Source organism: Ictalurus punctatus, chromosome 25 (genome assembly GCF_001660625.3).
Source record: "Ictalurus punctatus breed USDA103 chromosome 25, Coco_2.0, whole genome shotgun sequence".
NCBI lineage: Eukaryota > Metazoa > Chordata > Actinopteri > Siluriformes > Ictaluridae > Ictalurus > Ictalurus punctatus.
The window spans coordinates 3,792,159-3,810,557 of NC_030440.2; the positions used below are offsets into that span (position 1 = coordinate 3,792,159).

Genomic DNA, 18,399 nt, shown 5'->3' on the forward strand with positions numbered 1-18,399 from the left:
ACTACACAACTGTACACACCTGGGAGGAGGTACTACACAACTGTACACATCTGATAAAGAGGTACTACACAACTGTACACATCTGATAAAGAGGTACTACACAACTGTACACACCTAGTGTAAGGAAGAGATATTAGACAACTGTACACACTTGAAAAAGAGATTCTACAAAGCTGTACACACCTGAGAAAAAAGGAATTACACACCTGGGAAAGAAGTTTTATACACATATACACATGTGGGCAAAGAGGTACTACACAACAGAAGAGGAGTTGCTGACCACCCGTGCATGCATAGACAACAGGTACCACCCACATTGGCACAGGAGGAGGAAGGAAGCTTGTTTTTCATACTCACCTGGACAGCATGCCCAGCGGAGTCACATTCAGAGATCCCATTAACATTGCCAGAGACATTCCTGGAGCCTCTCGCTCTATCACTTCTTTAGTGGCCTGGAGGAAGTGACCGAGAGAGATGAAGAAAGACAGAATTATAATTATGGAAATAATAATAACAACAACAACAACAACAACAACAACAAAAAAAATTAGGGGTCAAGCCCTGAAGGGGCGAAGACCACTATTGTTTTCGTTAGTTTTTTTAGTAGGGGTCAAGCCCCAAAGGGGCTATGTTTACGTTATTTTTCTTCTTCTTCTTCTTCTTCTTCTTCTTCTTCTTCTACTTCTTCTTCTTCTAGTTCTTCTTCTTCTTATTCTGCTTCTTATTGTTCTGCTTCTTCTTCTGCTCTTGAGTCTATGGCAGCCCATAGAACCGCTTATGGGAAAGTTATGAAATTTGGCACACAGATAGAGGACTGTGAACTGTAAATACAGCAAAGTTGGATTCTCTAACTCAATCCCTCTAGCGCCACCAACTGTTCAAATTTGCACACGTTTATGTTAATAGCTTTTGAACCGTGAGTCTTAGAAAATAAATTCTTTTTTCCTCCGATTCCTTGGCACCCTATGACGTCATTTTCCGTCATGAAAATTTTTCCGCCATTTTGAATTTTCTGAAAACCCTACTTTTTAAAACTCCTCCTTGGACGTTTGTCAGATTTGCAAGAAAATTGGCGTGCATCATCTAGAGACACTCATGACAAAAAGCAATTCACAGAATTTTGATAAACCATACCGTTTCTGAATGGCGCTTCAACGAATTTGACAAAGAGCACGGCGAAATGGACATAAGGGTATATCGCAGTAACGCTTTAGCAGATTCATACCAAACGTATTATTTGTCATAGTCATCATGACTTGAAGGTGCCTACTCAGTTTTGGAACAGTGCCACTTAGTGGTCATGAGATATGAAAAGGCACATTTTTGCTTATAACTTCTGAACAGTTTGTCATAAAATCATCAAACTGGTCTCAGTAGATTTAGAGTGACATACCAAGTCCAACAATATGAAAAATTCCTATGTCAGCCATTTTGAATTTAGTCATAAAATGCTGTATTTTACAAAGGACTTGGCATATCATTACGAAACTTGATATATGTCGTTGGCACCATACTCTAATGGGACTTAAAAAGTTGTGGAGCAGCGCCACTTTGTGGTCAACAATTATAATGCTATTTTTATAAATGCTAATAGCTATTGACTCCTTTTGCCTACTGTCATGAGATTGGTCTTGATAGATTCCTTGGGTCATGCTGAGAACGATGATACCAATTGTCTTATGTTTGAGGAAACGTCCTGTCCGCCATTTTTTTATGTTTTGAAAACCTATTTTTTTGAACTCGTCATAGGCCGTTTGTCCGATTTGCATGAAAATTGGCCTGCATGATCTAGAGGCTTTCACGACAAAAATGTATTCACAGAATTTTGATACACCATACCGTTTTCGAATGGCGCTCCAACGAATTTGATGAAGAACGTGTTAAATTTAACACTTTGAACATGAATGTATCTCCACAATTGAGGGATTGTGACGAAACTTTGTATGTGTCATCAACATTAGGCCCTGAGATTGAGAACTGCAGCATTTTGGTGGACTGCCCCCTACTGGTCAGGAGACTGCAAAAACTGCTTTATTTCTTATAACTCTTGAACGCTTTCCTGCGTGATAACCATCATGCCCAGATGCTACCTGAGCAGTTTGAGAACAGTGCCACATACTGGACAAAAATTCTAAGAAGTAGCTATTTTTAGTTACTTTTAAAATAAATGTTTTTTTATGATTGAAAGTTTACTTTTTTCTAACTCCTAATATACTGTTCTCGAACTCTACCCAAAAACATGTCACAAAGCTTCTTTTGCTGCTCATGGTGCCGTTAATTGGCTCGATCCTGGTATTGTTGCTTGCAGATATTATTATTATTATTATTATTATTATTATTATTATTATTATTATTATTATTACTGCTGCTTGTCTTACTAGCTACCTAACTCTACCTGACTTGTTGGTAATAACTCTACGTTTTTTGTGTGTGTCTTCAGCCATAAACCCATACATCCCTATTTATAAGCAAGACTGTACTTTTTATTGGAAAAACTATTCAGTTTTGCTAATAAAGCTATTTTAAATTGATTTGAATTAGTAGAAAAACACACAACCTGGCCATAACATAAAGCCAGAGAGAGTCTGTGTCTGAAGCCACACTCGATCTGCTATACGGTGCACTATTTTTTAGAGGCATTCTGCAACCATGTCGGAGACCGTAGTGGAGAACATCTTGTGAAATTCCACAATACACCATAAAAAAATAAGTGTCCAAATGATGTACTTGAGCAAAAATGGAATACCCATAATGCATTTACCTTTTTGTATCATTCTACATTGCGACCCAACTAGACTAGCATGATATACCTTGTCACAATTAAACAAACAAACAAACAAACAAAAGCCTAAAAGGATAAGCAAAAATTTAACCAGACAAAAGTCAAATTTCTTCAGTTTATACCAATTGTTGGTTCATTAACTTAATCAAGTCAATCTATTAGAATTCGAGTTGACTTGATTTCCTCATCATTCCTCTGATGATGAAAGAATCATTCCTCTCCTCACAGACAAATGTAAGAAATGAAATATAGTTTCTCCACAGAGCATTAAATGAAAACACTCCAAAATACTTGTGTGTTTGTTTGTTGAACCCTATCACTATTCATTTATGAATGACAACTAACATGCACAATGATAGGTTAATGTTATTACAATTAATTAAATGATTCTTTTTTTTTTTTGGAGAGCCACATAGAGATATGCTGCCCTTTGCACAGCGGGCTGGCATGGTCTATGTGAGTGGCACCTCAACATACGGAAGCATTTTTTGGTTGCCAGAAATCGAGTAGAAATATGGTTTTATCTTAGAGTTCTGTATGGCAGGGTTTAGACTGGAATACTGGAACAAACCACTGATAAAAAATGTGCATAGTGGCTCATCTATTAGTATCATGTTAATTCACCTGGTCTTGGTCCCGCAATCAGGGTTGACAGATTTCATGTACAGTATAATGTCTGTGTATTGCAGATACTGCAAATCAGAAATGTGCACCACTGTCAACTGTTGACCGAAAAATAAATAAATAACGTTAGGGAATTTTGTTGAAATCTGCAAATGTTACCCAAGCTTTGGCAAAAAAACCCCAAAACAAACAAAACCCAATGAATACTCAAAAATTTGAAGGAGGTGGGGATATCAGCCCTCATTGTCAGGATCACTGTTGTTTGTTGGTTCACCCTCAGCAGGGGTTTCCTTATGTCTGCTGTAGTCTCAGTCAGCATCTGGTCACTGAGGGGAGTTGTGATCCATACTGCTTCCTCTATGTTGGAGAGCTGTAGAAGTCATTTAACATGTCTCAAGGGAGGCGTAATCGGTGCACACAGGGTGATTCTTCCTTCTACAATCAGTGATGGGTTGAATTTCCTAACATATGTGTTATGATTCATTGTTGGTGAAATGAGGTTGTATCTTCTGTGTAGGAGGCCGTGGCTCTCTTGATGCTGTTGGTTAGGTTGGTCTTTGCTGCCCTGAGTGCCTTTTTGTCATCTCGACTAGACACTCCTGATCCCATATTAACTTTTGATCTGGTCAACTTCCAGGCAGGTGTTTTTTTTTACACTGTGCCTCTAGGTCACATCAAGACTTTGTGAGGTTAAAAAACACCATAAAACCACAAGCTACTTATAATGCTTTAAAACACAGCTTGCTCTGGGCATGAGCTCCCTATTATTTGTATTTTTTTGTGTGTGTGTGTGTGTTTTTCCTGCTCTAACAGACCTCCTGAAGGTGGTAGTAGTGAGCTGATGAGCTGATCTGAAGTGCAGAGTGTAAGATACATGTTCATGTATCAATAACAAAAAGTACTTTTTCCACTCTGTAGAGTAGGTTCTTTGTCCATGAGTTGAATGACACTTCAAACATAGAAAGCATGAGGGAGCACATCAAAGAAGAAGTAATGAGGAAGGCAGTGAGCTCAGGAGAGAGAGAGGCAAAGAGAGAACGAGAAAGAAAGATGGAGCGAAAGATGGTGGAAGGTAAGAAGGAGACATAAAAAAAAAGCATCCTTATAATTAATAACTTGGAAGTCCAAACACACACATTCACACCAAGGGGAAATTTATTGGAGCCAATCTACATACCAGCATGTTTGTGATAGGTAAGAGGAGACTGGAGAACCTGGACGAAACCCATGTGGACAGAGCATGGATCAAACCTGACTACCTGCTGCCTGACAGCCTTCTTTACCTAAACATTGACAGCTTTCTTCGACTAAACCCACAAATAAAGCAAGTAGTGTGGCTTTCAGCATGACCATACCAACTCTCCATTGTGTAAAAAACAACAAATATACAAACAAAAAAAGTAACAGTAACGCTATCTTTCATTTCATTTATCATCCCAGCTGTGATAAAGATTAAGTATAGAAACACTTGCATTTCGCATGACCACATGCTAATGCAAATATGGTTAGAGAAATTAAAGTATGTTCTAAATGTTAGGCTGAAAATTTCAGTATAAATGCTTTTAAGTCAGAATTCTGCCAAATGACAATAATGTCCCTTTATTGTGGTTAAAATAACATACCACCTCTTCATCCTGTTGCCCTTCCTCCACTAACACACCAATCAGGAACCACTGCCCTCGACAGCCACCCGAACGCGTTTCATACACTCTTCTAGGTGTTACCTGTTATCGTCCTACTACTTTCAGTCAATAAACATATACTGTACTGGACTTCTATTCCTAAGGAATAGTAGCTTGGTTGAATCATTTTTAATAAAGTTTGTTTATGATAATTGGTGAAATAATATCTGCACTGCTGTTCTTTTACCTCTGGTGTGACATCGCGAGGGGCAAAGCCGGTGCCCCCAGTGGTCAAGATGAGGTTGAGCTCTTTCTCATCGCACCAATCCACAAGTGTCTCCTGAAGAAGAAGAAAAAATACAAGCATTCTTAATAACACGCATGTTTTCTCATTGTTTAGTGGCGATGAACTGGAATGTTGGCCAAAAAGTTTGCTCTATAGGTGTGTGTGTGTGTATATATATTATATTATATAATACACACACACACACACACACACACACACACACACACACACACACACACACACATATATATATATATATATATATATATATATATATATATATATATATATATATATATATATATAGATAAGACAAGCTCACCTTGATCTCATCGATTTCATCTGGGACTATTTTATAGGCTGAAATTGTCCCTCCCAGCCTGCAAAAAAACAACAGCACACACCAAGTGTTGTAAGGTCAGGAGCAGTAACAGGACAAACTCTAATAGTTATTCTAACAGAGGAACTTCACATCATAATTACAGAAATGTTTACAAACTGCCGAGCAGAAAGTGAAGCTGTGTCATAAATGGCAAAGGATGATCTATAACACGGATGTGTCAACGCCATTTTTTTTTTCCAGAGTACACATACAAGTGCACATTTTTGGTACTTCCCATTATACTGATACCCAAATGCCATATAAAAATTCAGGAACAGAAAGCTTCATGGCTCCAGTAAGTAGACTAAACATCACTGTACACATTTAAATAATGTTCATGGAATAAACCTGAAGCAGTCTGTGGTATTTATTTTATTTTACAGTTCCCTGGCTACAAAAAGTCAGACTAGTTACTGATAGTGGCTGATTGTCAAGAACAACATACTGGGAAAGTGCTGTTATTGTCACACCTCTAGCATTGTCTGTAGACATTTTTTCTCACTTAGTGCTGTAATATACTGATCGCATTTTATCAGGTTACTTATATTGAAGGAAGATGTTGTAGAAGGTCCTCTTGACATTTTCACAGAGCACAGTTTGCAGTCTGCTTTGCTTTGAGTGCCATCGTTAATCGCAAAATATGTCCAGATCACTGTCATTTTATGTCGTCTGTTCATTAGCGTGATTACATACACTAGGCTTATGTCACATTGTATCATGTGGTATCAGAGTATGTGTAAATAAGCTTGCTTTCGGACTGATCACATTACTAGTGCTGGTATTAATTCATCTCTATTTAAAAAGTTATTCAAATAAACTCTTAATAAATAGAATATGCTCTTAATTAGCTTTGTACATGAGACGTTTTGGACTGACAAGAAATGACATTAATATTGAGAGGTGTGTAGCTGTGTTTGTGCATATGTAGGAGTGTAAATGGCTGTGTATACATACAGATGACTGACATGTTGAAGGATAAACCAATTGCTCAGCTGTGTTGTGGAGGCATTTACTTATTTTACTGGCATGGTTTGGGTCCACCTCTTTCCTTAGATGGAAAAGTCACTGCAAACCCTCATGAAGTTCTTCTGACCTCTGAACTTTATCCTATGATGAACCATTTCTATCCTGATAGGAGTAGTGTCTTTCAGGATGACCCCGCCCACATCCACAGGGCACGAGGGCTCATTGAATGGTTTGATGTGGATGAAAACCATGTAAATAAAATGTTCTAACCTTCAATGTCACCTGATCTCAAACAAATTAAACACTTATGGGCAATTATGGAATGATGTGATAGAAAGCTCTCTCCATCACCATTATTCAAAACACCAACCAACCAATCTTGTGTGTGTGTGTGTACGTGTACGTGTGTGTGTACGTACATGTGTGCATGTGTGCCTGTTGTATGTCATGTCGCCCTCTAGTGGCCTGATCACAGAGTGTGTTAAACTGAAGAAGGCCTCCAGGGCTTAAGGTGTAGACAGGTCTTATGTAAGGGCTCTTTTTTCCTCTAGTGTGCACTATTTTAAGACACAGCTCCATCGTGTGCCCTTCTTCAGAGTCAGACTGTGTTGCTTTGCATCATTATTTTGCCATTTTGATCTTGTCAGATTTTGAAGCTCACTTAAGTAGGACAGAGATATTACTTTGTTATTTCTGTGTTATTTCTCTACTTTTTCTTTTTTTGTCTTTTTGTACACGCACTTTCTTTTTCCTTAACAGGCATCTTTCTTGCTTTTTTCTCTCTTTTTCATTTTAATCCCACCATCACTTATTTTATTTTTCACTTTTGTCTTATTGTGAGCACTATACACCGGATTTGCTTCAGGAAATACAATATGACATATATGACATAATATATATGTCATATTGTATATGTATATATATATAAAAATGCAATCGTAGAACAATCAAACAAGCAACTTTTGCGTGGTAACAGAATACCACCTCAAACCACCTCGTCGTTAATTATCTTTCTATAATAGCACTCCCTGTCATATTTTATTCCAGATTTAGCAAAGTTATACAACTGCAGGAAAATATTTGTCTACCTAGTAACAGATGTCTTCCCTCTACATCAGCCTAATGACATTATCACTTGAGTCAGATAGCTGAAAAAAAAAAGCCCCACTGAGACAATCACATTTATTTTACAAAGATGATGTTTGATTTGATTTGATTTTGAAGCATAAACGTAATGCTGTACTATTCCATTTCCTATGTGTCTATTTCCAACCTGTTATCAGGAAGCTCAGTGAACATGGGAAGAGGACTTTGGGGCATGGTATCCATCAGGGTTGATTATATTGATCATCCCTATGATAATAGATTGGGGAATTTGGATATGAATATTACATGTGGGGCTTAGTGGTTAGCACACCTTTGGGTGTTCAATTTCCACCTCCTCCCTGTGTGCGCAGCGGTTGCATGTTTTCCCTGTGCTTCAGGGGTTTCCTTCGGGTACTCAGGTTTCCTCCCCCAGTCCAAAGACATGCATTGTAGGCTGATTGGCATCTGTAAATTGTCAGTAGTGAATGAATGGGTGTGTGAGTGTGTGTGTGTGTGTGTGTGTGTGTGTGTGCCCTGCGATGGGTTGGCACCCTGTCCAGGGTGTCCCCCGCCTTGTGACCGAGTTCCCTGAGATAGGCTCCAGGCTCCCCGCGACCCTGTGTAGGATAAAAGGTATGGAAAATGGATGGATGGATATTATAGGTTTATTGCTGTAAAATCTAAAGTGATGGCCTATGGCAATGGGTCAGAAGACGGCAAGAAGTAAGCCAGATGTACTTAAGTTACCTTTCTGTGCTAAGAATGATCCAATAGTATCCACAAATAATATCTGGTCAGTGATGGTCTTGTGGTGGTACCTTTCCATTGACCCGTGTAAAGAATTTACTTGATAAACTGTGCATTTTAGATGCCATTTATTCCAAGATTTTCCAGAAGGACACAGTCTCTTACGTTCTTCTTTCTTTCCTCTTTTTGTGATGGCCCAGATCTGTTTGTCCTTCACATACACCAGATGTGGCCTAGAAGCCCTTGTTGCCCGTGAAGAAAAGAGAGGAGATAAAGAGTGAAAGAGGAGAGGAGAGAACGTGATGGAGATGGGACAAGGGAGAACAGAGAGGTGAGAAGATGTGACAGATAGGGAGAGAGGTGTGAAAGAGAGGGAGAGATTGAGTGCTCTCTCTCTCTCTCTCTCTATCTCTCTCTCTTGTTCATGTACACAGCTGTGGTGCAGATGTGGATTCCTCCTGCCTCGGCTCTATAACAGCCCATCTGCTGCTGTACCGCTTATTAATAATGCAGAGCATGTGTGTGCGTGTGTGTCTATGTGTGTATGTGTGTGTGTGTGTGTACTGGAGGATTCAGCACAACTCACACACATCAGGGGGACATGGCCACACCTCCCTCTGTCCTTCCTCTTTTCCTCTTGCTCGGTCTCCCTCCCTCTTTCTGTATCTCTCTCTCTCTCTCTCTCTCTCTCTCTCTCTCTCTCTCTCTCTGTCTCACCTGTCCTCCTTTCGGTCTTGCCTTTTATCTCTTTCCCATCTCTCTTTGTCCATCTTCTCCCTTCCTCTTCTTCTCATTCTTTTTTCTCTTTCTGACCCTATTTTCTCTCTTTATAAATCTCTCCTTTTCTTTATCTTAAACTCTAACAATCTTTATCTTTCTCACATCTTTATCATCTTTACTCTCCCATAAATATTGCACTACCTCTTTCTCAATTGTTCTATTCTTCTCCCTCTTACTCGCAGACTCATTACTTCCTCTACCATCTCTCTCTCTCTCTCTCTCTCTCTCTCTCTCTCTCTCTCTCTCTCTCTCTGATTAGACTCATGTCTGTCACCTGATTTTTCCTCACGTATTTTTAGTGCTGTTAATTTGTAAAATTCACAAAAGATACTTTAAGCAAATTCACTTGTGGGTATCAGAGAAATGTGCTACCGGACCCCACCCTAAGCACTCAATCCAAATCCCTCACACCTCCACAATCAGCGTTTACCTCAGGTGTCCCCCTCCACCCCCGTCAGAGTGGAAGAGTGGAACAGTCTGAATTGATGCTTAAGCCTGATTAATGTCTTCTTCCGAACAACCTTCTGAAGCCTCTGGAAGGTCAGAAAAGGGGGTGGCATAGTTGAAAAAAGTCACTCTACCGAACTGAATCATCTGAATGCTCCGCCCACCTTTGGCAGCAACTGGCCAGTAGCGATGATTGAAACCGCAGTGCAGTACTATTCAATTAGTATATTTACTGTCTATTCACGACAGCAAGGTTGTAACCAATGTTGAGGACTAGCTAGCTACAAGTAGTGCTCCTACTAGCTTAACTACATTTTCAGTAGCATGACAGCAGCTGACCTATTTTCAAAATAATGCAGCTTTTCCAGTAACAAAGCTACTTTTTCCACAGAGGTCCTTTTTCTCTTTTCACACAATCAGTGCAATGTTATTTTTGAATCAAACAAACTGCTATGTGCAAAACTATTGCATCCGTCAGGAAATGAATTCCACATTTCTAATTGGTGTACAACGCACACTCGTGTGTGCCTCAGGTGTCTGGAGAATAACAGGATTATGCTACAGCTAAAGAGGATGCATTCTCCAAGTAATGAAAACAGGAGGAGTGATCATCCATGACTGTATTGGTCAAGGTTTATGATTCAAATGGCAATGGATACACAATTGTTTGGAATCAATAAGTTAAGCATGCATTTTTTTTGCTACTGTTGTTGATTACCTAGCTGGAAAAGTTACAAGGGTCATCAGGAGTGATAGTACTAAGTATTGAGTATTTTCTGTTGAATGAATGTGAGGAAGCAGTGCATTATACAAATAGCTAACTGTTTTGACAGAGCATGAGAGATGACCTCAGATGTTTAGTCTAATAGCTAGATGTTTAGTCTAATAGTTTAGCCTAATTAGCATCAGCCAATATGAAATATGATAAGAATTATTATTCATATTGTGGCAAACACCATATAATCCTTATATGGATAATTTTATGCCCATTAACATTACGCCAGCTACATATTTTCACAACAAACAGAACCAAGTCTAGTGGAGACTTTCTGTTTATTTATTTATTTAAATGCTGTTTTACAGTTCAGTAAATCAAAACTGTTTCTGACTGGTGATATCCATCCATCCATCCATCTTCTATACCGCTTATCCTTTTCAGGGTCACGGGGGAGCCCATCCCAGGGAGCATTGGGCACAAGGCAGGGCACACCCTGGACAGGGTGCCAATCCATCGCAGGACACAATCACATACGCATTCACACACCCATTCATACAATACGGACACTTTGGACATGCCAATCAGCCTACCAAGCATGTCTTTGGACTGGGGGAGGAAACCGGAGTACCCGGAGGAAACCCCCGCAACACGGGGAGAACATGCAAACTCCACACACACAGGGCCACGGCGGGAATCGAACCCCCGACCCTGGTGGTGTGAGGCGAACGTGCCAACCACTAAGTCTGACTGGTGATATTTCAGTAAATTTGACAACATATCTTCAGTGCAGTTAGCTGCTTTTTGTTAGTAGCTGATAGTGTAGCTAGCTAATTTATCACAATCTTAATTTGGCTGTAACTTAGTCATTTTAAATCATAACTAGCTTGTAGCTTCCCAAAAACTGGTGGTAACTCTTTTCCTCGATTTGTTGATGAATGAAACGATGTAGCATTTAAGAACACTCTACTCTTCTACATGGCTGATGCAGCTGGAGCTGAACCTGTTGGGCTTCACTCCCTCTACAAATGAATCTTGGACTTCCTGACTGAACAGACTGCTTGGATCAGACATAACACCTCCAGCATCATCACCCCTCAGGGATGTGTCCTCAGCCCATTGCTGTTCACACTGATGACGTAGGACGGCTCAAATTTCATCTCCAAGTTTCTGGATGATATCGCAGTAGTGGGATTCATCAGTATCAATGATGAGAAAGCATACAGAGCAGAGGTGGAGCAGCTAGTGGTTTAGACTTTAGGAATTACTCCTGAATTACTCCTCACTGCTTATCCATGGCTCTCCTGTGGACTGCAAGTTTCTAGGACTGCACATGTCTGATGACTTTGTCTGGTCTCACAATCCCATGTCCCACTTCCTGTGCCAACCGAGGAGAGCTAGACTCCCCCTCCCCTTCCTTACCACATTCTACAGAGGCGTCATTGAGAGTATCCTGAGTAGCTGCATCACTGTCTGGGATGCCAATTGTAGTGTATCAGACAGCAAGACACTGCAGCAGATAGTGAAGTCAGCAGACATCATCATAGGAGTGTCTCCATCTCCTATACAGGACATGTACCACAAATGCTGCATTAGTAAATCCACAATGTATAGTGGCTGACACCTCCCACACCTCCCATAAACATTTTGTCCTTCTGCCATCTGTAGAAGATACCAAAGGATCCAGACCAGGTCGATCAGATTCCAGAACAGCTGTCAGGAGCTTTAATGAAGAGATCCTCGCTGCAGCCTGTAGCATGATGTCATATTGGATTAGATCTACTAGGTATTGGATATTGTGACACACAAGTGCTGATGGCAAACACAGGACATCACTAAGTAATTAATCTACAGTTATGGTTAGGGTTACAATATCCAGTACGTAGTGGATCTATTCCAATACGCCATCGCGCTACAGGCTGCTGTGATGACACACTTGCTTTAATAGCAAACTACTTCCTACCATCTGGCCATTTCTATCCACAGAGACCTCTCAGGTGTTTGTTCAGTCCTTTGTCATTTGGAGTCTGGACTAGCGCAACTCGTTCCTGGCAGGTCTGCCTAAGCACGCCATATGACCTCTGCAACTAATCCAGAATGCAGCTGAATTACTTTTTTCTTTCTTTCACACCACCCCACTGCAACACTCCCTCTACTGGATTCCTGTAGCTTCCTGTCATAAACACTGATGCTTGCCTACAAAGCCAAAAACTGGACCATAGCCCACCTACCTTAGAGCACTTATCACACCCTATTCTGCACCACGCTCCGTCTGAGCCTCTAGCACTGCTCGACTGGACCCACCATCTCTCAGAGCACAAGGAAGACATGTATCAAGGCTCTTCTCTGTTCTGGCACCCAGGGGCGGAATGAACTTCCACTGTCTGCCCGAACAGCTGAGTCACAGGCTGTCTTCAAACCAAAGACTAAAGACCTACCTCCTCACCAAGCACTTAAATTAGCACGTTGTTATTTATTTTAAAAATCCTTGTCTTTTTTTTTTTTTTTCATGTTCTAACCTCCTTCAAAGGATCTTAGACTGATGGTACCGTTAGTCCCTGACCCAGTGAATTAGCATGAGAATATGTTTTTTATAGAGACTACAAAGCACTTCTGACTTCTGGAATCTCTGGGTTAGGGCATCTGCCAAATGCATTAAACGTAAATGTAAACGTCAGAGTTCACAGGGCACAAACTCCATCACCATGCACTAGTCACTTTAATAAGTAGTCATCCCTTCTGGCAAACAATTCATACATCATGTTATATTCACACCATATCTTATTCATTATCATACTATACTCTGCTTGCGCATTGTGCCGCGTCACACCATCATGGTCTGCAATATTTTCATATAACAGGATGGTCTGGAGTATGTTATTGCTTACTTGCTGAATACTTGTGTATGGGTAAAAGACAATAAAACAATCTGTATGTGTGTACAGTGCTGTGAAAAATGTATTTGCCCCATCCTGATTTCTTCTGTTATGTGTATATCTCATAATAAATTGTTTCACAAATCTAAGATAAAACAAAGGCAACCTGAGTAAACACAAAATACCATTTTTAAATGATAATGTTATTTATTGAAGCAAAAAAGTTATCCAATAACAACTGGACCTGTGTGAAAATGTATTTGCCCCCGTAGTTACTAATTCCCCAAATCTATGAAACTGCATTCATAACGGGGTTCAGCTGGACTAGACCCAACCAGGCCTGATTACTGCAAACCCTGTTCAATCACATCAACACTTAAATAGAACTTTTTCAACAGTATGAAGTTGGTTAAAAGTAGAGATGCACTGATACTAAATTTATCGGCCGATACCGATTATTCAGAGTGATATCGGCCGATAACGATATTCCTGCCTTTTATACCTTCTTTTAAATTCCACAATACTGAAGGAAATGCAAAGAAAAACTTTATTCTCTCCATTTCAACAAGTTGTTTCACAGTAACTGGTCGAATGAACAGAAAACACATTACTCAAATTAACATTAACACATGAACTAAATTCTGAAGATTAAAGTAAGATTTCTTAACTTAGTGATTGTTATTAATTCATATTAACATTGAGTGAATTCTAAAAAACCTCCTGTTAGGCTTCACATTCGCTCTCCATAAACAAAAGCATTTCTACTTCATCAGTGAATATCAAACTGGAAATATGTAGCCTAATATAAACTTTTTTTTTTTATATTAACTCATATTAACATTAACTGCATGTGAAATACACTACTCTACACATATTTTTCTGTGCAATATATACTTTTTGTTGTCACATATCTTCATTTAAATCTTTCAACGGTGTACTGGCCCTTTAATTCAGAACGGGAGCAGAGCACAAGCCGTTGGGGGTCCGGGGAGTAGACTCGATTTCACTTCCTGTGTAAAATTTTATCAGTTCAGAGCTTACAGGCATTACAAACTGCAGTTTTGTCGTCATTCCACACAAGAGGCATCTTTACACACAGCACACAATCGATGTGTTTTCCCTCCCACTTTTGATTGACAGGATATAATCGGCCCTGATCATCGGATGTTTCTAAACTATCTATTATTATACACTACTATTATTGTCCGATACATCGGTGCATCTCTAGTTAAAAGGTCTTACCCCTGTAACACACTATGCCAAAATGGAAAGATTCCAGAAGTGATGAGGAAGAAGGTGATTGAAATACAGCAGTCTGGGAAGGGTTACAAAGCTATTTCAAAGGCTCTGGGACTCCAAAGAACCACAGCGAGAGCCGTTATCTCCAGATGGATAAACTCGGCACAGTAGGGAACCTTCTCAGAAGTGGCCGACTTTCCAAAATTCTTCCAAGAGCACAGCAATGACTCATCCACGAAGTCAAATCAGAGTCAAGGACATCATCAAAGGACCTACAGGCCTGTCTTGTATCAATAAAGGTCACTGTTCATGACTCCACTATCAGAAAGACACTGGGCAAAAATGGCATCCATGGAAGAGTGGTGAGGTGAAAACCACTGCTAACTCAGAAGAACATTAAGGCTGAATTTTGCCAAAACACACCTTGATGATCCTCAAACCTTCTGTGGACTGATAAGTCAAAAGTGGAACTGTTTGGAAGACAGGGGTCCCGTTACATCTGGTGTAAACCAAACACAGAATTCCACAAACACAGAATGTCATCATACCTACGGTCAAGCATGGTGGTGGAAGTGTGATGGTGTGGGGATGCTTTTCTTCTAGTCCTAGAAGTAAGTGAAAGACTGATCTCCAATAATCGGAAGCGTTCGGTTGCAGTTATTGCTGCTAAAGGTTGCACCACCAGATTTTAAGTTTAAGGGGGCAATATGTTAAAAGGGGCACATGGGTGATAGGTGTTGGATAACATTTTTGCTTCAATAAAAAATAAATAAAATAACCTGTATTGTGAGATTACTCAGGTTGCCTTTCTTTTATGTTGTATTTCGATCTAAAACTATATAGTATGAGATATGAGGGACGATGAGGGAAAATACTTTTTCACAACACTGTACCTTTTACAGGTATTATGGGTTGAATTTCTCATGGCATGATTTCCTAGTCTAAAAATATCAATATATTGTATAGTATATATAAACCACACACATGCCAGTATTGAAAACGAAAGGATATCGTTAATATGAAATCTTTGTACAAATCCAAAAGGATACAAAAAGACCAAATCCCCTAATTGTTCTCCTTTTTTTAGGAAGAGCTTTCTGGACATAAAGTATGGCCATTAACTAATGCTGCCAGAGGACATCTATAGTATTTATGATCACTTCACTTGGGATAAGCGATTTCTGTATAATTCACAGAGAAACTTCCATGAGTACTAAATACACCTCATTTTAATACAATATTTGACCTTTATTATAAGCACTTGTGTAAAGCTATACAAATTACTCCTGATCATAACACATGGCCATAACATCAACGTAGGCTGTACCTGTGCTGGAACGTATCTAAAAACCCCTGGAAGTGTCGGCTCTTTGACAAGTCCTTTTAAACTTTGTATATACTTTATTATTCTACATTTTAAATGCAGTCAATACTTGGTTTTGGTGGAAGAATATATAAAAGTGTGTCTTTATGATGAAGAAAAAGTGCAAAAACTTCTCCCACAGGATATAATGAATCATCAATTTGGATGGGATATATATTACCTAGCATTATGTCAGCTGGTAATTTTATAGAAGGTAAAATGTGGTATGATTTTTCCAGACGCATTCACACACAGTCAGTGAAAAATGACTGACATGACTGATTTGGACTGGACTAAAATCCCACAGACACTGTGGTAAAAATCACCCACTTCCCCATGTAAATTTCTGAGAAAGGTTTTCCATAAAATCTCTTATACCTTCCGTATTTATCACTTTGTCATTATAAGATGAAAGCGAGAGCGGCTGTGACGAAAAACAAAGCATTTTAATCAGTATATTGAAAAACTGAGGTGAGGTGAGGTGAGGTGAAGGTTCTACCTCGTTTGGTGCAGACCAGTTAAACATCTTTAGTTTGGTCTGCTTTGACATTTGTGAACACTCCACCCAAACTCAGATACACACCAAACATCTGAACCAGGGGTCTTAGTACTCATTCAAGTGAACCGTGGTTCAGGTAATTACTAGTGAGAACCCAGTTTTATGATGGTCCATAAAATGTAACACTGTATCACCATGGCAAATTTTCATTTAAGACATTAAATGCACCATTTTCAACAGCATGATCATGCACACTAGCTGTTCCACAGGACCTGTGATATTCAAGATATGAATCTATGTGGTAAAACCAAAAAATAAAGAACACCTTACATAACACAATGTATTTATGTCTAGTGAATATGAAGATCAATGCAAAAACTGTTGTTTTCCTTTAAGTGGCAAAAACAGATTTTAAATCACTTTTATCATCACAATGAAAAATCTAAAAAGGTCTGAAGTGGCATGTTGTAAATGGGTCTAAAAATAGGTCTATAAAAGCATATATAAACTACCTTAAACTGTGGGTAAGGTTAGCACACTACTAAATGTTAATTAACAGCTATATTATTTTATCTTTTCATTAATAAAAAATACACTTGCTTGACCTGCACATAGAAACAACATAAATAAATAAATAAACCCAATTCTGAAGGAGAGCTGTGTAAAGAAGTGTCTGTAAAGGCACACCATGTCAAATTCCTGACCAATCAAAAACACTAGTGCATGCAGACAGTCTGGTGCACCTGAGCTGAATCTGACAAACATACAACGTTACAAAGAAAAAAGAAAAAGCAAATGCTGGTTTAGACGTTAGCAAACGTGTGAAAATTGTCTAAAAGTTTACAAGGTATCTTAAATATTCCAGCGTGGGTTTTTTTTTTGGCTTTGAATAAGTGAATATCTTCAAAATTTGATTTAAGAGTGAAATTTGTTTTTGACGGATTTGATGGAGACATTTGGACCCAACTCTTTCTCTCTCTCTCTCTCCTCTCTCTCTCTCCCTCTCTCTCTCCATCTCTCTTGCTCTCTCTCTCTCCCTCTCTCTCTCTCTCTCCATCTCTCTCGCTCTCTCTCTCTCCCTCTCTGTCTCTCCCTCCCTCTCTCTCGCTCTCTCTCTCGATCCCTCTCTCTCTCCCTCTCTCTCTCTCCATCTTTCTCGCTCCATCTCTCTCTTTCTCTCTCTCTCTCTCTGTGTGTGAGAGCACGCGCACGTGTGTCTGAGTGCCTGTGTGTGTGTGTGTGTGTGTGTGTGTGCATGTGCATGTGTGTGTTCACTCACAGGGAGGGGTCATGCACAAGGTCTTTGAGATTGATGCCACTGCGATCCTCAGCAAGGTTACGAAAACAGCTGTCGCTCACTACAAGACAAAAAAGACATAAGGTGTTAAATAATTGCTAAAGGTAAAAATGATGTTCATGTTGTCATTTTAAACATGCAGTTATAAGATTTTTAATGTTATGTTAGTTTACCTTTCCCCTGTTGGCACATCAACAAATAGGCTTTCATTTCTCCAAGCAAAAGCAAGAGTACATGGTCTACAAAATACCCCCCAATCAAAAATAAATACATGAATTAACAAATAAATAAAAATTAATAAATAAAATCCTTATACAAACTAATCAAATATATTTAACTGTTGTCTCTGGATGATTTTGGCATCCATTTTCAGAAATGGCTTAATTTACAGTCCACATAGTCTCACACCTCACACCTCACACACACACACACACACGCACACATACACACACACACACAGTCCAACAACCAATGACAGCTGAGCAGGTGTCGACCACATGAGTCACACTTACACACACTGTCAATGTAGAGGAAGCTAAAGAAAGAGTGAGAGACACAGGGAAGTGTTAGAGGGAGACAGAAGTATAGAGAGAGAGAGAGAGAGAGAGAGAGAGAGAGAGAGAGAGAGAGAGAGAGAGAGTATTATATGCTGAGCAGGTAGAATGAAACAGCTTAGAGAAAAGCAGAA

General features: G+C 39.4%; 1 protein-coding gene across 2 annotated transcripts in view; it reads right to left on the minus strand.

Moving 5' to 3' along the window:
* gphnb (gephyrin b) overlaps positions 1 to 18,399 on the minus strand; it is a 135,235-nt gene that overhangs the window by 55,691 nt on the left and 61,145 nt on the right. For both annotated transcript variants that reach the window (XM_053675864.1, XM_053675865.1), the window contains exons 2-5: positions 17,694 to 17,772; positions 5,637 to 5,694; positions 5,276 to 5,368; positions 358 to 452 (exon numbers count right to left, since the gene is read on the minus strand). In XM_053675864.1, the coding sequence (XP_053531839.1) occupies positions 358 to 452; positions 5,276 to 5,368; positions 5,637 to 5,694; positions 17,694 to 17,772 (325 nt within the window). The remainder of the gene's footprint in view (positions 1 to 357; positions 453 to 5,275; positions 5,369 to 5,636; positions 5,695 to 17,693; positions 17,773 to 18,399) is intronic.